General features: G+C 37.0%; 1 protein-coding gene across 2 annotated transcripts in view; it reads right to left on the bottom strand.

Annotated features, from left to right (window-relative positions):
* The window catches only part of ADAMTS3 (ADAM metallopeptidase with thrombospondin type 1 motif 3), a 130,377-nt gene extending 107,538 nt beyond the window's left edge, over positions 1-22,839 (bottom strand). For both annotated transcript variants that reach the window (XM_072405353.1, XM_072405354.1), the window contains exons 1-4: positions 22,725-22,839; positions 21,039-21,161; positions 14,365-14,405; positions 12,634-12,661 (exon numbers count right to left, since the gene is read on the bottom strand). In XM_072405353.1, the coding sequence (XP_072261454.1) occupies positions 12,634-12,661; positions 14,365-14,405; positions 21,039-21,126 (157 nt within the window). In that variant the 5' untranslated portion in view covers positions 21,127-21,161; positions 22,725-22,839. The remainder of the gene's footprint in view (positions 1-12,633; positions 12,662-14,364; positions 14,406-21,038; positions 21,162-22,724) is intronic.
* Between the last annotated feature and the right edge of the window lie 221 nt (positions 22,840-23,060).

Genomic DNA, 23,060 nt, shown 5'->3' with positions numbered 1-23,060 from the left:
GATCTTTTCCCAGTACTGAACTTTTCTTTGTTCTCTATTTATATGTGAGGAGGGTCATTTTTTTAAAGACATGTAAAATCTGAACTCCAGTGAGGATAGCAGTCATTGGCAGCAGTGCCTAGGATCCTAAACTGAAGATGTACCACTATAAAACTAAGCACAGAAAAGGTGGATGTTTTAGAGTACTGTTTATGTATAAATAACATTTCTAGATGTTCACTAAGGTATTGTTTTTACTTCGGTCCCAATTAAGTTTTTTCATTTTCCAGGATAACTTTAATTATAAACCACTTTTAGGTCTAGTGTATTACTATATAGGGTGACATGTCAGCTATTGGGCCTGATTTATTAAAGCTCTCCCAAGGCTGAAGAGGATACACTTTTATCAGTAAAGCTGAGTGATCAAGCAAAACTGGAATGGATTTCTTCAAAGTCATTGGCTAGCAAATATTTTAAATCCTGGACCAGATCCATTCCAAGTTTGCTGGATCAACCAGCTTCACTAATGAAAGTGTATCCTCTCCAGCCTTGGAGAGCTTTAATAACTATGGCAGACTTGTACAATTCTAAGTGTACCATAATGTGCAAGTCTGCTATGCACACTTGCACAGCCCCTGGGGAGACCAAAACTTAGGGCTGTTTACTTTTGCTTTAATATATTTTGCTATTATGTAGGTGACATGAGAGGTTTTGTCCTCTTCAAAAATGCCTGAACAGCTTTAGATTATCAGCGACCACTACCCTGTCCAATTTGTGTGACACTCCTTCACAAATCCCTAACCAATGGCTTCAGCAAACAATTATTTTTTATCGCAAAATAGGAAGCACTAGGTTAGTGTTAAGTTACCAGCTTTTAACATGCTGTGAGATAGAAGTAATTTCAGAAAGTCATTGGATGGCATCACTCATCCCAGAAGCAGAAGCAAAAATATGTTTCCAATTATAAATTGTGGAAGAGCCACTAATAATGAATCATGGATGTCTTTGATTAAAAGAGAAGCACAGTGTACAGCAATCTATATGACCCATGACTATTTACCATCTGTAATAGCAGCTTATGTATATTGTGGTATTTTGTGATACAAGATGTGAAATATCTATTCACCTATTTTGATAAATACAGCTGGATGAAATTGCACAGAAAAAAACAGAGTGTTCTAGGAAAGACTATTAATTAGTTAATACTGAATAGGATTTTTTTTAGGTCAGGGTCCACTCCATCTGTTTTTAATCTTGTTGATATAAAAATAGCCATGCTAATTCAAGTGGTTTTCCATTCTCAGGAAGTAAGAAACACCCTCGGTAGCATTAAGCAACACTCCAAGCAAATATAAAAATGTAATTTAGTCTACTTACTGTATGTATTAAAATCAATTACTAAAGACATTTATTTGAAAATGTCTGAAATTGGGCCAATCAATGATGAAAAAAGGTCTGTGTGTTGGGTGATTAGACCTAATAGAAGTATACAATGCCAATCTGGAGTTCCTGGATCCAATCTGCTTTAGGAGGGAAGCATGAGGCCCTTTAGTACTACTGTGAAATGCTTTGCCCCAACAACCAGTATTTATTATTTTCCTTGCCTGGGTGCTTACTAGGAACAGTATTGGAAATATATTGGTTCTGTCTGATAGGTCATCATTTCAGTTTCTTGTAACATGTCCTCAGTCTCAAACCATACATGTAACACATATGTGGTCTTATATGTCTTCTGTAGTATGCCTTACATCAAATGGGTTGATCACCACTGTTCCAAAGCATGAAAGGCACAGCATTTTTAGAGAGAGACAGACAGACAGACAGACATTCACTAAATAAAACAAACAAGAGGATAAATAGGAGCCAATGCCTTTATTCCTACACAGTAACATGTAGAAAGCACATACAGTACTGAACATTATATGCTATTACACTGCATGGTAATGCACGCACTGCAGTGCAACGCATGGACATTCATTTTGAGTTAAACTCATATGAACCCCTGGAACACTTACCATAGTTGTGTAAATTAATGCACAATTTGAAAGGATTAATTTGTAGGGGTACAATTGGACCATAAACCTGCATACATGTGTAAACACTTGCATCTCTGTTTGCAGACTGCAGTGTGTTCCAGCACAGCACCGCGGTGGCCCTAATTGGCTGTGGCTTCTATAGCATTGAGCAGAAGGAAGGAGCACAGTGATTTTACTGCTCCTACCTCTACCAATGTGTTATGATTATGGTGTAGGTGTAGCTGGTGGAGGGACATGGGGGCCCAACAAATGAAATCTGGACCTGGGTTTCTAAATTTCTTAATAAGGTCCTGCATGTCTTTAACTCTAGGATACCAGACTTTGTGAATTATTGCACACTGTAAGCAACAATGTTATACTGCTCTGCACATTGCTGTCGAAAGCTTTAAGGCACTGGAAGCTAAAGAGACAGGGGTTTAGGCAACTAAAGGGCATACATAACTACAATGTAAGTAGGTTCTTTCATTAATAAATAAAATAGAGTAATGAGGCACTGAAAACCAAGTTCTTCACCAACAGATATGACTGAGGTGTGAAAATCACAAAAATAAATGTAATGAAAAAATGTTATGAAATGTGCTCATGTTTTAATGTGTTATTAGCTGTTTGCCTAAGATTCCACTATAAACATGCCCATATAAAGCCAGATAAAATAAAGATTTCTATTTCCCCCACTCCACCTTTCTATGTTGAAAATATATTTCTCAATAAATGGATAGGGACATGTGGTGCTTACTGGCCTTCTTGCAGTCAGCACAGCACCCATCATAGAAGACAAATGTATCGCTAAGGCATGAGAGGAATTTGGTTTTTCTCTTTGAAAGTGAATAAACCCTGTGGGTGCACATATGAACTGGGAGGGCCACTCTCTAATAGATATGAAACATTAAAAATTGTCACAGTTTAAATTCTAGCAAAACATTAAGAATACTGACAATATGGAATAAGCAGAAACCCCTTGCAACCAATCACAAATCATCTACTTGTTGCGCTCTGATTGATTTCTTTTAAACAAGGCTCCTACTACCTATAATAAAATGCTCCTCTGCTAAAGGATTAAAACCAAGTGCGTAGAAACACAACTATTGTCGGACAGTCCTGGTACTAATTACATGTGAGCCTAAAACTCACTTAGTTCATGATTGTGAATTTCATCCTAATATTAAATTTGTGTTTAGTGTTTATATAAATGAATCCAGGTCAAACAGTACTACTATGTTCTACATATACCATGATCCCTGCCCTAACGGAGATCCCTGCACTTAATTACGGGTAAGTGATCAGAAGGGGACAATCATTTCATAGTGATCAGAAGGGGACAGTCATTTCATAGTGATCAGAAGGGGACAGTCATTGGCATAGAGTGATCAGAAGGGGACAATCATTTCATAGTGATCAGAAGGGGACAGTCATTTCATAGTGATCAGAAGGGGACAGTCAATGGCATAGAGTGATCAGAAGGGGAATTTGAACGGCACATGAGTGATCAGAAGGGGAATATGAACGGCACATGAGTGATCAGAAGGGGACAATCAATGGAACATGAGTGATCATGAGTGACTTTCAACAATAAATGTGTACTGTAGTCTTCTTCATGGAAAAATAAGACATCCCCTGAAAATAAGACCTAGTGTGTTTTTGGGAGCCAAAAAAAATATAAGACAGTGTCTTATTTTCGGGGAAACACGGTACATTCCCCGCAGAACTGTTGTGAATGTTGTGCACATCAAATGCATAGGTGTTGTCTCCTGCAAACCCGATACTCCATGAAGAATCCATAATAAAAGGGAATCCATTTAATTTCTTTTCAAATTTTCTGCACATTGCTCTTGGATAAATCGAGTTTACTGGCCAGGTACCCTATGCTTTTCATAAATGCTATTGGCCTGGGCTGTACTTGAGGATTGGAGCTCTCACTCCCTGGCTTGGAGAGTAGCATATAGAACACAACCCAGTGTCAAATGTGCCTTGGTAAGGGGGCTTGCTGGGTGTCTTTGGCTGACTACCTCAGTAGTCACCAAAAACATGCACTGTAGAAATTTAAAAAGCAGACACTGGCTTTATAAAGATCACTTATATCGGCAGTATGTATGTTGCATTTCTTTAATCAATATGGAAAACACATAATTAGTGTATTCTAAAAAAACTGGTATATCATAAAATCAAAGGTTTTATGTTCTGACTCGGTAGCTCTAAATTTAACTACATTTAGTTCTCAGTCATAAGTCTTCAAGGTTTTTTCGAATATGATCATTAGAAGGTCAATAATAAATCTTATATTCTCAATGGCCTTTTGGAACAGCATGCACTCCTTATTCCTGAGGATCTAAAATACCAGATTAAGTAAGAACAGACAAGCTACTGTTTGATTCCAAGTAAAGTCAGTTGTAATAAAAAAAACCTTTCCTACTGGGAAACCTATCACTTGATATCATGTGTATGCCTTTCTTCCAAAATAATGGTAAGCCTATCAAATCCTAGAGCTTTCTCAAGTTCATTTTTCATTTTGGTAGTACAATTTGTTTAAAAAAAAAAAACAGTAAATTCTCTTCTTGCTGACTCATGTTGATAGACAGAATATTAAGTCTTTTTTGCATGCAATCTAACTGCTCTGCAAGTAGAAAATGGTCTCGAATGTTTCAGTCTGTTGGCACGCTCAAACTTCACTGGAGCCATGTTTTTAGACTGAACAGCTTTCCAATGATATCTTGTGAGCACAGTTTATGCACAGGGACCTTTGTTTAGATTGGCATTTCCCAATGGTGGTCAGCTTGTTTTTACCTTTTGATGTGTACTTAACGCTCTAGGATGTTTGGACACAGGGCTCTACATAAACGTAGTTTGCTAATACTGCCTTCACTTTTCCTGTACACAAACACACACTAACCAGTAAATATACTACTAATTAGCATACAAAGTTAAGAAATCTGTATTTTTTCAATAAATGTATTAATCTAAATGCTAAAAAAAATTCAGGTAGAAATATAGTAGCTATCATTATTGGTCTACGTTTAGAGTTGTGAGTGTAGTAATCAATATTCTTGAACCTTTACTCATCAACCCTGTCTCTAGTATGATCCTGCTAGGTTGTTAACTAACCAAGCAATGAAGGAAGGATAAGAATCGCAGTGCCGATAAATGCAATTTTTCAAGGTCGGTACCCGTTTTAGTGCACTGTTAAGGCAAAACAAGAGGTTTGCTTTAACTCACCTCTTAGTCCTTTATTTTCTTTATTTGCATTCAGCCACTGGAAGAGAAGGAAATACTCACTTCCTAAAGGTATTGAAAAGCATGTAATAGTGCTGGTGCTTGCTGACTGATTTAGCTCTGTCAAATGGGGATTCGGAGATATTTGCTTCCTATTTGTAAGTTGTGACATGGAGAATTAACTTGGACAGACTTTTCTTTTATTGTTCCAGGTGGTTAAATGGGGTGATGGGAAAGAAAAATGGTGAGTGTGTTGTTAGAGAAAAGGGCATTAAAGTGAGCCATTGGTTTTGCCCTGCCTATGCTTAATACAGGATAACCATGCTTTTATATGCAGTGTAGTTATTTTGTTTGCCCCCTTCTCCTTAGCTAAACAAAGCCACCATGTCCCCTACAAATTTATGCTTACCAAAACTTGGACTGGCCATGCCTGCACAACCTTACAACGCTTTACATGCCTTACATCCCATAAACTTCTACATGGCTGACTGATTGATTTCTCTACCAGCCCCATAAAGTCTATGGCCCTGATTTATGAAAGCTCTCCAAGGCTGGAAAGAATACACTTTCAGAAGTGAAGCTGGGTGATCCAGCAAACCTGAAATGGATCTGGTCCAGGATTCAAAACATTTGCTAGCAAATAGCAAATGATTTTTAACAATCCATTCCATGATTTATGGATCACCCAGCTTCACTTCTGAAAGTGTATTCTCTCCAGCCTGGGAGAACTTTAATAAATCAGGGCCTATGGGTCTGTCAAGCCCAGATGCAGCCAGGACTGCAATCAACCTTGAGCTTTTGAATTTCAGTAATTATGATTTTGTGGAAGAGCTGGGTGGGTTAGTTTAGTTTGTGTTCACACAGAATATATTATCTACCAGCACTGTTTATTAAATTGCAGTTATTCTTTAAGTTAACCACCTGGCCGTTAAACCCGACATAGTTCGGGCTAAAAACACTTGCAAAAAGTGTTAAACCCGAACTTTTCTCACCAGGTGGTTAAAAATATAAACAAACGTTATATTGCAATCCGATTGTCATACATTGTATGACAATCGGATTACAACTGAAAGAAAATACTTACCCGGTCCCCGCAGCTCCTCCAGCAGCAATAAAAAAATTGCTATTGCTGCTGGCATCTGCAGTGAGATGTGAAGCACAATGCATTGTGCTTTGCAAGCAGCAGCAGCAGCAGCACAATGTAATCTGCTTTTAAATGGTTTTTACAGTACAAAAACACCACAAAACATGAAATAAAAATAAAAGTACATTTTTTTTTTTTTTTACATGATTGTGTGTTTCAAACTTTTTTTTATATTCATGATATCTACTAGAACCCTGTTCGGACATATTTTTGTAACTTACAGGTCTACAATTTAAAAAAAAAAATCATGAAAAACAGTGTACCGCTTTTGGTACAGAAATCTAGACATCAGTGTAACGGCCAGGTGGTTAATCTGATCCACAAAAACCAAAAGAGCAAAGACAATGGTCCAACAAAAATCTTTATCCATAGCATTTTTTCCACAAGTAAAAAAAGGTTTTTTTTTTTTTTAGGACTCACCACTATAGGGAAGTTGGGCTAGGCAAATGCTCCTATTTAGGCACATTGTCTGACATAAGAAATGTTCAACATAGGGCTTTTAGCACCAATAACTAAAAAAGTGCTTCATATGCTCTGACCCCTAACCTTAACCTCAAATTTTGATTGGCAGTAATACATTCACCCCTCAACCTAACCCTGTAAAATGTAACCCATAAACGTTAAACCAGCATGTATTACCCTAACATTAAACTAATGTTAACTAACACCAAGCACTACCAATCTCACACTAAACACAGTGGTGCCAACTATTAGCCAATCTCATTTCTACCTACCCATTTTGGAAATATTCAAAAGTGTCAGTTAGTTGCTGACATCCTCTGGGAATAAATAGTAGAGCTGATAGACCACAGCACTGAAACTTTGATCACCAAAGGGCCACAATAAATCCTGTCCACCAAAGCAGAATGATTTAACTTTTTGCACAGTTTTCACGAAAAAATATTAGTCTGTCTTACAATTTTCAGAAATGTGTTCGCCATTCTTCATCCTTTACACACAAAAAAAACACAAACATAAAAAACAAAAACGCTAACACAAAAAAAAAGTTTTACATCCACCTATTAAACTATGGGGGGGGGGGTTCTGTCTCTGGCACATACCAAAGTCTGAAATATCAGTTTTGGATGGACTGACTAATTAGGAAAACTGCACTGCATACATACATCTATATTTTAAACCAGACGCATACTTCTTAAAATTTAACAGCGGAAATCTAAATGAAGTCTCTATAAACTTTTTATTTCTTCAGTTTGTATGTAAAGTCTATTAGCAGCCAAACATGCAACTTTTACCTCGTGCAACCTCATTTTTTTTAATGTATTTTCTATATGGTCAACTAGGCAAAATGCCACAGTCTTTTCTATTTGCAAGGCAGTTTGAGGGCTATTTACTTGCCAAGTCCTTTTTGGTAACTAACAACATTCAAAGGAACCTTTTTGTTTAGTTATTAACAATAGGACACATGTATACATCCAGACCAGAAGGAATTCAAATTGTAAATTCCATCTTTATTTGATTTGATTAAATAAGGAAAAAGGTTATACTGTAATTGCTCTGGTGTATGTTCTTTAGTTCATTATGTACAGAAACTGCAAGGTGGTGCCAGATACATGTCGGAACACTACAATGCATCCTACTAACCTTAAAAATGTTACAAAATTAAATAAAACTAAATTTTTGTGGATATGGAATCCTTCCACAAAGAAGAGTTGAGTATGAAAAGAATGCATAAAGTTAGTGTGAAGATAAGAGTTATAGGAAGAGTTATTGTGAGATTTAATGTTATAGAAAGGGTTAACATTACAGGAAGGTTACATGAAAGGTTGGCGTTAGGGTTTTCAGGAAGGATTAGTTTGAGTTTCGGTGTTAGGGTTAAAGAGAAGGGTTGATTGAAGGATTAATGTTACAGTTGCAGGAAGGGCTACTGTTGGAGTTTCAATGAGGTCAAATGAGTGTCAGGTTCATAGGGAAGGGTGGTGTGAGGTGTTGCATCGAGAAATAGTTAGGGGGTTAATGTTGGAGTTATGCGGGAATTAGGGTTACCAGGTAAAATTAAAGCCCTGGTTAGTATAAGAGCTACAGAGAATGTAAGTGTGAGGATTCATGTTAGGGGTTACAGGGAGGGATAGTGTAAAAGGTTAGTGTTATAGGAAGTGTTAATGTGAGGGCTATTGTTAGGATTACAAGCAGGGTTAATAATATAGGGGAGAGGGGTTAGTGTGAGGGTTGGGTTGAATGTAACATTAGTTTTGTACTAAACAAGTACATGTAGGTAGCTCAACACCAACTCCAATAGGAGGACCAGTAATTCCTACATACCAAATTGCAATTTTTCATTAGTTTTGGGATTACAGGAAGATTTTGGTATTAGTGTTATAGGAAAAGTTAGTGTGAGGGGTATTGCATGGTTTACAGAGGAGCAAGTTGGGGTTACAGTGAGGGTATGTGTTATAGTTAGAGTTAGTGTAAGGTTTACTGTTAAGGTCACAGGGAAGGTTATTGTGAAGGTTTGATATAGGGTTACAGGCAGGGATAACATTAAGGTTACAGGAAAGCATAGTGTTAAAGATATTATTAGAGTTACAGTGAGGGCTAATGTTTGGGTTTGGGTAAAGGTTGTTTTAAATTAAGGTTCTTTTTTATAGTGAGAGTGTGTTAGTTAGTGTGAAGGGTTATTAAGACAGGGTTAGTGGATCAGCGTAAGCCAAAACATTAAAGCCACCTGCCATTTTTGGGGGGTATGGACATCACAAGACCATTTAAGGTGTGTTGTGGTATCTAGCACAACATTAGCAATGGACCCTTTTATTAACATTGCCTTCTCCCAGCAGTGCACCCTGCTGCCATCTCTTCCCAAAGTAAACAATGCACAAACATAGCCATTCACATGAAACAAAACGTGATTCATCAGACCAGGCTACCCTCTTCCATTGCCCCTTGGTTCATTTCTGAATCTCAAAAATAATTTGTAGGTGCTATCAGAAGTGAAAAGGGGTCAGCATAAACAGTCAGGCTGGTACACGGCTTTGCAGACCCATATTTAGGAAGCTGCAATGCACTGGGTTTTCTGAATTTCAGACTCACTTTGTCAACATTTTATGCTACAGTGGGCCTGATGTATTAAAGCTCTCCAAGGCTACAGAGTATATAGCCAGTGAAGCTGGGTGATCCAGCAAACCTAGAATGAATGTCTTAAAGGTGATTTGCTCTTTGTTAGCAAATGTTTTCAATCCTGGGCAAGATCCATTCCAGGTTTGCTGGATCCCCCGGGTTCACTGATGAAAGTGTATCTTCTCCAGTCTTGTAGAGCTTTCAAAAATCAGGCCCCGTGTCTCTGAAGAATTATGAAGGCTATTCCCAAAACTTGCTTGCTTGCTTTTATCATTACGCATTCCCATTTTCTTGGTTCCAATATAAACTTCCAATATGAAGCTTCCTTGACAAACTAACTGTTCACTTGCTGCCTAATATATCCCAACCTTTGTCAGGTTCCATTGTAATAAGATTAGCATTGTTATTTACTCCAAAACTAATGTTTTAGCTATGTGGAATATAGTTAGAGTTATAAGGATGGCAATAGTGGGCTTACTGTCATTGTTAGGGAAAGTTCAATTTAATTTTTAGTGACGGTTAGTGTTAGGATTACAATGTGGGTTAATGTTAGGGTTATAGTGAGGGTATTGTTAGGATTGTATAGGTTGGTACTGTTATTTTATGTATTGCCATACATGCGTTCAAAGAACAAAAGCATTATGCTTTAGATGCTACAATAGGGATACATATGTTTGTATACTATTAGATACTACATGGGAGAGCCTTGTTGTATTACATGTTTTCCTTAATACTGGAAGCACAGAGGTACTATATATCTGTTTCAGAGACTTCATAAGATGATCAGTATATTGCAAGAGATCTAGTGATGCAGAGATGCAGTATACTATCAAAAGACCTAACTCAGTGTTTGATGCTTACATGTTATTTAAATGTTAACACCAGGGCCTGATTTCTCACTAGGCCCCATTGACCATTGTCCAGGGTGACACTTTGTGTTTTTTGAGTACTGTTATTTATAGGCCTGCAGAGGCTTACAGAGTCTAACCCCACCTTCCTCCTGAATTTTTTTTCCAAAGAGAAACAAACTGAAGATGGTAAATTAAAATGTTTCTAGTTGTTTAACTATAGTACTGATTGTGTATCTACATACATGTTTCTGGTTGCATCACTAGTAATGATTGTGTCCCTGTGGACATGTTTCTGGTTGTGTAACTAGGTACTGATTGTGTCACTCCAGATGAGTTTGTGTTTGTTTGTGCCATCATTTTTGCAATGCTATTTAAAGCTATGTAAAGCTAACCATGGAAATTACAATCTTACTGGACAATCAGCTTTGAATCTATATTGTTTTCAATTTGCCTTCTAAGCTTCCCCTTTTGGTTGGGACACAGAAGGGATGAGGCTAAGACCTTGAAAGCTCTGGTCACCCTCCCCTACAAGACATTGTTAAGACCTAGTGACTACCCACTGGGGGTGTTAGTTTAGTTAGTTTGTCGTTCAAGGTGCAAGCTGACAGGGTCTCCTTAAAAAGGACTGTTTTCTTATAGACTGCTAATATAATACAGTAATAAATAAACAAAATTAAAAAACAAATCAACAAAAAAACTCAACATGCACAGTGTTACTTCTAAAATGTTCATAAGAAATGCTTTATAATAAATGCTAAAACTGGAATGGATATCATAATGAGATTATTAAGTATTTTACACATCTTCTCTGTGTATGTATAAATATGTTCGGTATTCTAGCTCAGATATTTTTTTCTGTTTTACAAAAAAAGGCAAAGATGCCTAGATTTAAAAATATCTAAGAAATATTTGTTATATACACCTAGTGAAATAATGCCACCCAGTGGCAATATTGTAGTGGGAAATTGCAAAGAGCTTGCTTTACAATTTTAGCAATAATTTTAAACTCATTATTCAGCAAAAAGAACCATTACCAGACATTCCTGAGCCATCAATCCTCTAAAAAGATCACTCTGGTAGACTGGTTAAATTTAAAGTAACCACAAAACAGACTTTCAAAATAGTATTTAAACTATGTGATGTGTCAAATCTGCAGTAATCTAATGCTAACACAATCTGGAAATATGGCTGGTGATGCAAATTAAAAGACTGTTGGATACATTAAACAATGATCTGACTACTGCTTTGTCTCAAGCTAATAGATGATAAACCAACTTGTATTTTGTCCATAAGAATATCAAGGCAGAATTGAAAGAATATTCATAATGTTATAAGCTTAAGGTCAGATGGCATCACATTTGTTTAGTTATTGGTCAAGTAATCCATAAAGGAAATATTAGGAGAGCTTTTTAGCTGATTCTCGCTAGTTTGCCATGTCATATAATCTAACATCATTTTTGGACACATTTGGCAACCCTTGTAGGTCTGTTGTTTCTGTCTATGTTCCCACTTTCTTTTTGCTTAATCACCTTTGTCAATGTGGCAAAAAGCAATGGGAAATACTACACTTCATAGTTGTTAACAGAAATGGGTGAATGTGCTCTGGTTCAGTTTGTTCTAAGTTGTGCAAACGTCCTGCAACGTTTGCTGAACCCAGTGATAAACCCACTAAAAACATAACAGCCTGCAGCTGTGATTTTACCCTGCCAACCCTTTAAATTTTCTCTGCTCTAAATTTCATGCAAAGGTAATTGAAAAAGAGGACGGGAAGTTTCAGACGAACTCAGACCTCATCTCTAGTTGTCACCAGACTGGATGGGAAGGGAAAATCATCCAATAGGGACTTTTGTTCCAGTAACAGCTTTCCCAATATTAAAATGTGTTTGCCAAATATACAATGTAATGATGTAAGAGAGAAGTATTGAGGCTGCCATTGATCATCACATTTTGAAACACTAATTTCTTGGCAGCCTCGGAGTTTAAACAGACCTGTGCTTTGCCCATTTGGGTTCCCTTTTCCCATCTCTTGGAATATACACTAACTTTCCATTGCTTCTGTGCCTTTTAGTGCCTGAAGCCGTATGAAATACCCAATACTTCAAGGTAGGTACTTCCATTTATGTGACAGCACTGGCCCAACCAGTGACATGTAGCTCAGACATCAACATGATGTTTGAAATAACGTGAACCTTTTGTTTTGCTGTACATTGGCAAAAACACAAAATAATTCATTACCCTGAAAATGCAGGAGTAAAGTCAGTAACTGCCCTTAGTTTGATAGTATACATGCATTCCATGTAAAAAAAAAAAATCACAAATGTTCCATGTCATCTGATGCTCTTACCTATTCGGGTGTTTCCTTCATTGCCAGCCTGAAAAGAAAAGACAGAGAGCATTAGTTTTATTTAACTGTGTGGACAGTTCACGGTTAACAGCACACTGCATGCTCTGTGCTACGCAGAAAACCAAAATTGCTCCAGGCAACTTTTAAGTTTACTGGTGGGTTTTTCCTAGCTCAATAAACATCTGTCTTACCACCTATAGTCCATGGGCTTTCATAATGTGTTTAACATAGATAGGTCAACCCAAGAAATTCTAGTAATGACTACGCCATTCAATACATCACTGAGGCTGAGCCAACAAATTCAGTAGCCAAAGGCCCTAAAATTAATTAACTATTCCGGTGGTTCCCTCAGACCTCTGGTGGAAAAATCAATCACATCCTGGTAATTCATGAATACATTTTCTAACAGTGTAACTAGCTGGGAACAAAGCCAGACACCAATTTACCAAACTTACAGTAAATAGTACCATGTACAAACCACTTGCACTGTCATTTTTTCTTTCTAGTTAAAGGGTCAGTCCACCCAAACATGACATTTAAGTTATAGGCAGAGCCTATTAGTCAGCCCCTGACTTCTTATATGTCTTAGATGCTGCAACACAGAACAATTTCCCAGCTTTAATGTTCAATTCTGTTTTTGTTCACCTAAAAAGTTTTAAGTGTCCTCACTTTTTAGCATTATCCAGCACATTCTGTTTTCTTAAAAATTAAAAGGTCAACTGGTAAAGCAGGAATCCCTCATAATGATCACAGCAGGTGTGCGGACCTGGGAAGCCTCAAGTGCAGAGTTCTCACCAGTGAAGTTACCAAGAGATCTAAGGAACTGTTAGGTCATCTAACTCTCCAGCATCTACAATGCTTTGACTAAATTACCAGTTTCAGATGGAGCACAATTAAAAGAAAAAATTGCTCTGCGTTGCATACAGCCTAATAAAGTGCAAAGAACGTCAAACTATGTGAAGCTGAACTTGTCAGGTAGGGGGAGCCTTTAGCCAGGATCTGTCAAGTAGACTAAATCTTAGTTCTGACACGTGTAGCAGCTACTCTCCGTTATACTTAAACATGACCAACCTGCACTTTTTGCTGAGATTTCTATCATCTGCTAGGAAATGATTATTTCTGAGATAAGCCCAATATTCATAAATATAAAAATACAGTTTCATTGATGGTGACTTGCAAACTTTTAAGCAAAAGACAAAAAAAAAAGTCTTTGGTAGCTACATGCTACGTGCAACATATCAATGACTTTACAAGCTTAGGTAGATAGGCCTTAATTTTTAGCATCTGACTTGAATTTTGAATCCATTTTAATCAGACAGTTAGTAGGGATTTAGGTTTAGCTTAATTTTTATAATGTGGATGACCACTTGGCACTTTTATAAATGTAGCTGGATCTATTCTCAATCTTCAAACGTGTCTCTGCACCGTTCCACCTGTGCTGATACTAGTAGCTGAAGTCCTAATAAATGCATATGTTTGTCTGAACATATGCATTCAAAAAGCGCAATGTTCCTTGTGCAATCGTTGCGTTCAGAAATAAAACTTATCTACACAAGCTCCAATTCAATTTTACAATTATGCTACATTAAAAACTTAGCATTTGACGGTAGTATCTTTAAAAAAGTTCTTCACAATTTTTGGATAAATTAGTCACATATGACAAATAATCACTAAATTGTTACTTAATAAAAAGTTGAATAAAGAAAAATGTCACAATGAAATTTCACTTACTTGTTCAGCTGAAGTCTTGCAGTCTATCAGAGCCACAGCTACTGTAAACCAAAGTGACAGAAAAACCATCACGAGTCCGGTAATGTCTACAGCTAATCCTCCACAAAAATGTATTCACAAAAAAAAAAAAGAAAGGTGCTTTAAGGAATAGATCTAAAGAGATTTCCTCAGAAGCACATCTGGATGAAACAAAAAGTACTTTTCTTCTCTTATTGTTGCTTGCTTCTGGAATATAGGCACTCAGGTCCCTGAGGACCAGTCTCTAGGTCGGGACGTTTCAATGGGAGTGTCGTAGGGTACTTCTAAAGCAGGTCTTGAAAGGTAGACAAGACTTGTCAAACTAAGATTTGGTATTAATGAAGAGGGAAAATTAATTATTAGTAATTTAACCAAAATTCTTTCCAGTCTGAACGTTACTATAAAAGATGAGAAGAGCCTAAGGTATTCTAGCTCCTTAGATCAGACAGAGAGAAAAGCAGGCAGTCAGAACTTTTTAGCCTGCTAATATGTGCCCAAATAAAAAGTAAAAAAAAAAACTCTGCTCAGGATAAAAAAGGGAGGTAAGGTATATAAAGGTGTTTACTAACTGTAAACTTTACAGTTAAAGCAGCAACTACAAGAAGATCTAAATGTAAAAGAGCAAAAGAAAGCAAAGCCTGCAAGAGGAAGAGGAGGAGGGAGAGGGAGAGAGTCAATGTGTGACTCTATTGCTCAGAGAGCTGTCTGCTTTCCCCCTGCAGCCTCCCAAAGATCTAATACGGGCCTGGCAGACACCTCCCCCACGAACACGTCAACCTCCCCCTCCTCCTGTGTGAAAAAAATCCACAGATGCAAATCATCAACTAACTGCTGGGATACAGTGCATTCTATTAGAACACAACTTTCATGACCCTATGGAAATAAAAGTATACAGTTTAAGCCCTGATTTTAAATATATCAGGAAATATTTGTGCATCTGATTTCATTGATTAAAAGTCAGATTGGATAAAATTATTCAGTACATTCTAAAATCTACCTTGAGCTTTTTATTGCTCCATCATCTTGGTAAAGAGCAGTCTGTGTAATTATGATTTCTGAGATAATGGCTGTATCTTCCTTACTAAAACTGGCTTTTTGGACAGACAGATTCTCTATCATATCTTGTTCAGGCTCCTTTTCTTTTTTTGTCCTTACTTGACACTCATTTTGCTCTAATATACAAACTTGTATGATTATATGTGCTATTTAAAACATAACTCCAACCAAAATGTTTTGTAGTCCTAAAGAACCTAAAAGAGGGCTTTCAACTTTTTAAAGGTTTCTGTTCCTGTCTGTGAGTCCACTATGATTTTTTTTTACTTCCTGTCCCTGTTACACTTAGATAAGCATAAGGGGTACAGGTATTGCCAGGAAGGGAAGATACAGACAGTAGTATCAAATTGACTAAGATTCTAAGTTTTCCATGCACTGTCTTAAAAAAAATGCTGCCGTTGACATTCAAGGACGTTTATTATCCTAAAAATTTGGCAAATAGGGTAATGGTACTGTAATAGTAGGTCTAGTGTGCTCTAAGCTTTACATAAGTTTTCATGGCTTGCTCAAAAAAATTTATGTTTATATTACCACCCCCGCCCCCCAATATATTCTTGCACACGTTTTTTGAGGATGAGGGGTGGCGGGAGAAAGAAGCTGCAGAGGTGAAGAGGTGAAAATCTTTTTGCCAGTCCTTTCAATTTTCAACTGGAAATATTCAGATAGGTCTCTCACTAGGAAGATTTGGTAATAGTCCATTCATTGGCACACTTAGACCAAGGGGTCCCTAACTTGAAATATGACCAAACTGCCTAAATTGCACACAAGTCCTTTCTGATGTCCATATTTGTAAAATCTAAACCAGTTTATTTACTTATGTGATTGTTAGTAGGTCAGAGATTAGCTAGTATGTTGTAAATACCAAAATTTACTTTTAAATTATGGGATGACTTTCATATTTAACTAAGTTGCATTCTAGTGACGCCCTCTTCTCCACGATACCATGTTTCCCCGAAAATAAGACAGGGTTTTATATTCATTTTTGCTCCAAAAGACGCGGTAAGGCTAATTTTTCAGGGGCATGTCTTATTTGTACAACAATCTACAGTATTCACCAGTATTCATGAACAAAAATCCTTATTTATTCAAATACAGTGATAATGTCATCTTCTTACCATATTTTTTCATACACAACAATTTACTGGTTCATTTATTCATGAACAAAAAAAAAATACAGTTGTCATGTCATCTTCTTCTAGAACATCATCATGACTCTCCAAGCTTTGAATTCCATCCTGAATTTCTTGCAACTCAATTTCCTTTAGAATCAGTGGCCCCAATCTTTCATATCTAGCAACAGTACTTTCCCTAAATAAGCACCTCGTCCATGTAGCCTGCTCGTAATGCATTGGCAACCCAACTGGCAGCGATTTTATCCCATGAATTCTTCACCCAAATCATGACCTCTTGCAGTCTAGGTTTCACAAAGTTTCTACGCTGATTTCTCTCCATTCTATTTTCAATGTAGTCATTCATTTTCATGCACAAATTGTCCTTAAATGGCAGTCATCCTTGTAGGAATCACTATTTGATTAATTCTTCTCTCTGCAAGGAAGTTCTTCATGTCTTTTGCATGGTGTGTGCTGGCAGAATTCTAGATTGGCAGACCTGTTTAGCCGCCTGGTCACAAAAAAATGTCAGCATTAAACCAAATGTCAGCATTAAAATCAACCCACTTGTGCACCAAGCTTGTTCGCTGATCAAACGTAGTTTGGGCTCCTGAGCCCATATACACTGCAGTTTCATCAATAGTAATCATGTTGGAAAGTTGGCATTTAGAAAAGTTGATGCCATCAGCAAAGTACTTGAATGCAAATGCATGTTTAATAATGTCAGCATCTTCCAGCTTGAACATGTTGTTGATCTTCTTAGAGTTCAAATCTGTGAAGGAAGCCATCCAGCCAGTGTTCTGATGCTTTGAATTCTTCTGGGGATATTTCTAACTATGGTGCTATTGTAAGGGCAAATGCTTGAATATCAGCCCCGCGCACCACTAAAGCATTTGCTCTCCTGTCAGCAATCCATTCACAGATCATGTCTTCCAACTCAGGAAATAATGGTTTACCGACCTGATCCACATTTGGACTTCTTAACATTTTCCTTGCCCATTTGTTGAATGTTATCATACTCTGCTCACCACCTTTGGACCATTCGGATATCCAACTTATTCTCTTTGCAGAAAGCCATAAGATTTTTGCCCTGGGAGTTCCCCACAATTTAAAAAATCCTTTCTTGTACTCAACAAAATAGCTCTTTCTGTTTGCACTCATCTTGTCTATGGGTCAAAAAAGTATTTCCTGTTCATCTGTTTACATTTCAATAGGCGTTTACCTCTCATCTCCATGGCATAGTACGTAGGGCCTATTTTTGGAGTAGGGCTTATAGTACGAGCATCCTGAAAAATCATGCTAGGGTTTATTTTCGAGGTAGGTTTTATTTTCAAGGAAACACAGTATTTAACAACCTAGATTTTCCTCCAGGAATATCAGCTATGGTATTCCAATGGTGATCATTAAGGGTTTGTATTATTTAGGCCATCCTATAAATCATTGGGATATCTACCCAGTGAAGCACTTCCAAAATAATTTAAACAATGTTTACCCAAACTATTTAGGTTATGACAAACTTTCACTTTCTCTAAAGAGTTCAAAGAGAAAACATCAATATCACATCCTCTGAAAATCGGTGCATGTAATGTTCAGGTCAAGGTGGTGGTATTGAAATGATTTATATGCAAAAGGTCAAATATTCAAACAAACTTTAAGATATGAGGGAATAAGATGATGACATGGGAGAGAATATCACATATCACAGAATATGTCAACCTCAGAAATACCAATACAAATGTAATATTCTTAATGGAAATCTGAAAGAAATCCCAAATGGAACATCCAGTACTAACTATGGCCAAAGTCTCATAGATCAATCTTTATAGATGGTAAGCATCTGAGGCTAAATCAGGCTGATTTATTAAGGCTCTCCAAAGCTGGAATTGAAAAACGGCAATTAGTGAAGCTGGGTGATCCTGCAAACCTAGAATGGATTTCTTAATTGTCATTTGCTATTTGTTAGCAAATGTTTGTAATCCTGGTCCAGATCCATTCCAGGTTTGCTGGATCACCCAGCTTTACTGATGAAAGTGTATTCTCTCAAGCCTTGAAGAGCTTTATTAAATTTTGCCCACTTAGTCAAAACAGCAGCCTCTGCATACTTACAAACCGCATATTGCTAATCATTATTTCCTCATGGTAGACAACTCGGAAACCCATAGTAAGTAACTCAGAAACTGCAGTTATCCATCACTAGACCAATTCTTTCCCTTACGTTTCACTGTTGCCAATTCAGACGCAGACACAATTGTGTTTTTTTTCTTTATATAAACTTTATTAAGGACTTCTTTGTATGAACATTATTCAAGAATTCTTTATCTTTGCATACACTTTATTCAGCTTAATACAGTGGCAACACTGCAGAGGGAAGATCACCCTACAGAGTGTTGCCCCCAGAAAAAAAAAATCCAAGCTACTTCCAAGAACAAATTTTGCACATATGTATTTTACTGCTACAAACACGTGTATTTTACTGCTACAAATATGCAGCTGTACCTGGAAAAAGATTGTAAACAGGCAGGTAAGAATGTTTTATTGCAAAAGGAACATCACTTCTGCAAAAAAGAATTCCTGACTGCTCACAAGTTTTGAATGTGGATCTGTAATTAACTGTTGCGGTCATGAAAAAAGCGTCCAACTCTTGGAAATTATATAAACTTTTCCACTAGCCATCGATTATTGTAATATTAGTTTGTTGTAGAACCTAAATCCCTCTATAAGGCTTTTAAACATAAGACTGATGATTTGGGAAAATATTACCTACATTTTTTAAATAGAAAATTTAACTTTCATTTATAAGTCTAGAATGGTGACACTTCACCTGCACGTCACCCCTGGGGAAACTCTCTCCAGCATTTATATTGTGCCTTGTTTTAAAAAAACACTTTTTCAGATGTCTTTAGGCTGGTAACATGAAGAAGATGATTATTACAGTATAATTGGCTAAACCTCCTTAACTTATTTTACGCTCATAGTAAAACTTTATGGTAAAACCCTAGTATAGATTCTTAGGGTAGATTTGCAAAAATATTTCATGTTTGCTTTGCAAAGTGAAAATTCATTTAGCACAGTAAATAAAGTGAATCTGTACTTGCTTCATCATCTGATCACATGCTAACAAAAAATCTTTTTTTTTAATTTGTCCTGTACATAATTTTTAAGCAAATATGCCTTCACCCTACTTAATATGATTACTAAGCATTCTCTGCTTTTCATAAATCAACCCCATGTGTTACAGCATAATGCCTAGTTCATTGTTTATACAGAAAGTCTGAAGTCTAAATTTTGCTATACAATAGTGTTTACATGAAGTTTTTCTGTATGCATAGCAAAAATGCATTAAAACAATGCACTTTTATATTGCTTTATTATATGAAGTTTATACCTGACACAATAATTAGAATTTGCATGTCAGCAACTAATTTTACTTACAATGTGTACTCTTTATTATCATAATTACTGGTTTGTCCAGTTCAAATATACAAATATACTGAAAAAGGAATGTTTTGTCTTGATATCACTTGACAGTCTGTTCTGCTTTCTCTGTAGTGGTTATTTAAATCTGAGCAACAGAAAACAAACAATGACATATATATTTAACCAACCAAATAATTATGCTTTTGCATCATGCTAGAAGAAAAAAAAGAACATTTGGTTGTTTTTCCATAGCTTATCTTTTTTTGTTTATGGGGAAAAAATACTGGGCATTTCTAGTGGTCATATTTATGTGCAATTACTGCAGTGATTTCTTTTACAGTAATTCAGATGTGACTTTGACATTGTAAATAAAGAGATTTGTAGGTTAGCAACTAGAGGTAGCTTTGACTAAGCCTTGTTCAGCTTTCCTATTTAAAGGGTATGTAATCCCATCTACATACCTCTAGCCACACTGCTGGTTGTAAATATTAATCACACTAAGCATTTTATCCTTATATCACAGCAATAGCCTTTTTAATTCAATTTTTTTGTTGTGTCAGATCACATATTGTAAAAAACAAAGATATCAACACTCACAGTTCTTTGAAAATCTCCTTACTGTGCTTCCTTACCAACCACAATATAGGAATTTTCAAAGAATCCTGATTGCTGTCATCTTTGTTATTTGGATTTGTACAGTGTCAACACTGTCCTCTTTTTTGTATGGTCCAATCTGTGGACAGGGCTCAGCTTCAAAATGTATTTTCTTTATATTACCTTAATTCTGCTTTAATTATATGGGTAGCTAACTGTAGAGGGAAGATTAGCCTGCAGTGTGTTGCCACCAGAAAAGACATTCTATGTTAGTGCCACAATCACTAGGTATTTTTTTATATTTGTGGGGAGCTTTCATGGGGGAAATTTTTTTAGATTTCCTGACACTTTCACATGAAACTAAACCTTAAAAATTGCAAATAGGCCAGTCTTATTGCAGAAGGAATAGGTGTCCTTCTGCCATACAATAAAAACACATGCCTGGTCGCAATTTTTTATTTACCTGTCATCATTTCATCTTACCTGTCATCATTTCATCATTGGCGTTGCCATCTTCATCGGGCCAGGAAGGATATTGAATCCGCCACGGATAGCCGGCATATTCAAGCATCGTATACTGAGCTATCCATGGGTAGCTCAGTGTACCTGGAAAAAAAAGATTAAGAAAAGGCAGGTAAGAATGTTTTATTGAAGAAGGGACAGCGCAATAATAATACTGTTTGCAAGTTTTAAACTGGGAACTTAAAGGTTAATTATACTGTATGTATCCTTGTTTTGTGTTTTGGGGGTAATATGGGAAATGGTGCACTCCAAACAAGCTACAATGATTAACCTGAAGGTAACAGGGAACCAGAGGCTTAGTGGAAGTGTGGGTTGGATAAATATTTTGGCAATGCTTCCACCCAGGATAGGGCTTGTGGGAACAGAAGAATTTGCCTTCATGAGAAATGAACCAGTCATGTAAATGTTATCTAATATAGTATTTGGGAGCAAAGCAATATTCACAGCAGGACACAGTTGCAGGGGCCCCTGAGGATGATCACAGATGTGTTCTCAGTCCAAGCCGAGTCAGTGGTGATAGGGAGATCTTATGATGCGCACTTCATAAGCTTGAAAAGTAGTTTGTTACCAAAGAAATCAGTAGTGTGACACAGAGACTTTGGGTCTGATATATTAACCTCCCTCGCTTTTAACTAAAAAAAAACCCACTTACCTTGCGTCGCTGTCCCCCAGCATCCTGCTGGTCCCCATAGGTCCTGGTGACACGTCCTGCTCCTCCAATCTCCAGCCGCGAAGTGCAGAGACGAAATCTACGGGGTTTCGGGGTGACGTTGGTACATGCGTCGGTGCGGGCGTGAGGATCGGCGGGAAATTCAAATAATTTTGTATTGGATTCAATACAAAATAGCTGTATTGAGTCCAATACAAAGAAATCTTTATATATTAAATATGCTACTACACAGTTACATTACATTAAATATTTTTTTAAACAGATTTTTGTGTTTTGTTATTTAAAGTTTATTAATAAATTTATTAAATATCAGTGAGGTATGCCTAGGAATTACAGACTACAATGAAAAATGAATTTCCATGCAAAAATTTGTACCGCTTTTTGCATGGAAATGTGGAAAGAATTTGACCGCTAGGGAGGTTAAAGCTCTCCAAGGATACACTTTCATCAGTGAAGCTGGGTGATCCCACAAACCTGGAATGGATCTGGTCCAGGATTGAAAACATTTGCTAATAGAAGAAACCCATTCCAGGTTACTGATAAAAGCGTATCCTCTCTAGTCTTGGAGAGCTTATCTAAATCAGGGCCAAAGTGTCAACATATCTGCCATTCAGTTCCCAATGGTGTTCTAATCAGCCACCACAACTAGGCCTCCACTTACCTTTAGGCCAGGGCCTGACCAGACTCTACTCTGTACTCACTGTTTAATTAGCCCTGAACTGACTCTTGTTAGTGTAACAATATACATGTATATACATTCTAATAAATGGGTTCACCTAATGGTGAGAGGAGATACAAGGTGACGCACAATACATACACAGCCTGTAACTATTCAGTATGGTGCATAGGATAGTGACAGTGAGACAAAAATATTTATGTCACATGGTCTTAGATACATTCACAGCACAACAACAAATGCAAAATGCCTGTCAGACTTTCCTTTTGGTCCGATAGAAATCCATCACAGAAAGCATTACCCAGGGTCAGGCCATGTCTCCCTTCTGTCTGCACTTTCTGGAACACTTTCTTGAAAAAAAACTTTCTGAGTCCTCCAGTATGGGATTTCTGAGGCAGCTAACAGGGACAGGAAGTGCTTATCTGTAAGATAACTCTCTGATTATTGACAGGCAACAGCTATTTACAAATACATGAGAGAAAAGCGGCAATTGGCAAATAGAGGGACATCTAGTGGACATAACATATACCGCCCTGGGTTGTACATCCAGAATTTGAATTTGAGACAGCTATGCAAAATATACCTTCTGTGTCTAAAAATGGGCTACAGATATATGGGAGACTTATTTATTACATAA

This window comes from Pyxicephalus adspersus, chromosome 3 (genome assembly GCF_032062135.1).
Source record: "Pyxicephalus adspersus chromosome 3, UCB_Pads_2.0, whole genome shotgun sequence".
Classification (NCBI taxonomy): domain Eukaryota; kingdom Metazoa; phylum Chordata; class Amphibia; order Anura; family Pyxicephalidae; genus Pyxicephalus; species Pyxicephalus adspersus.
This window is presented reverse-complemented; position numbering and strand designations above follow the sequence as displayed.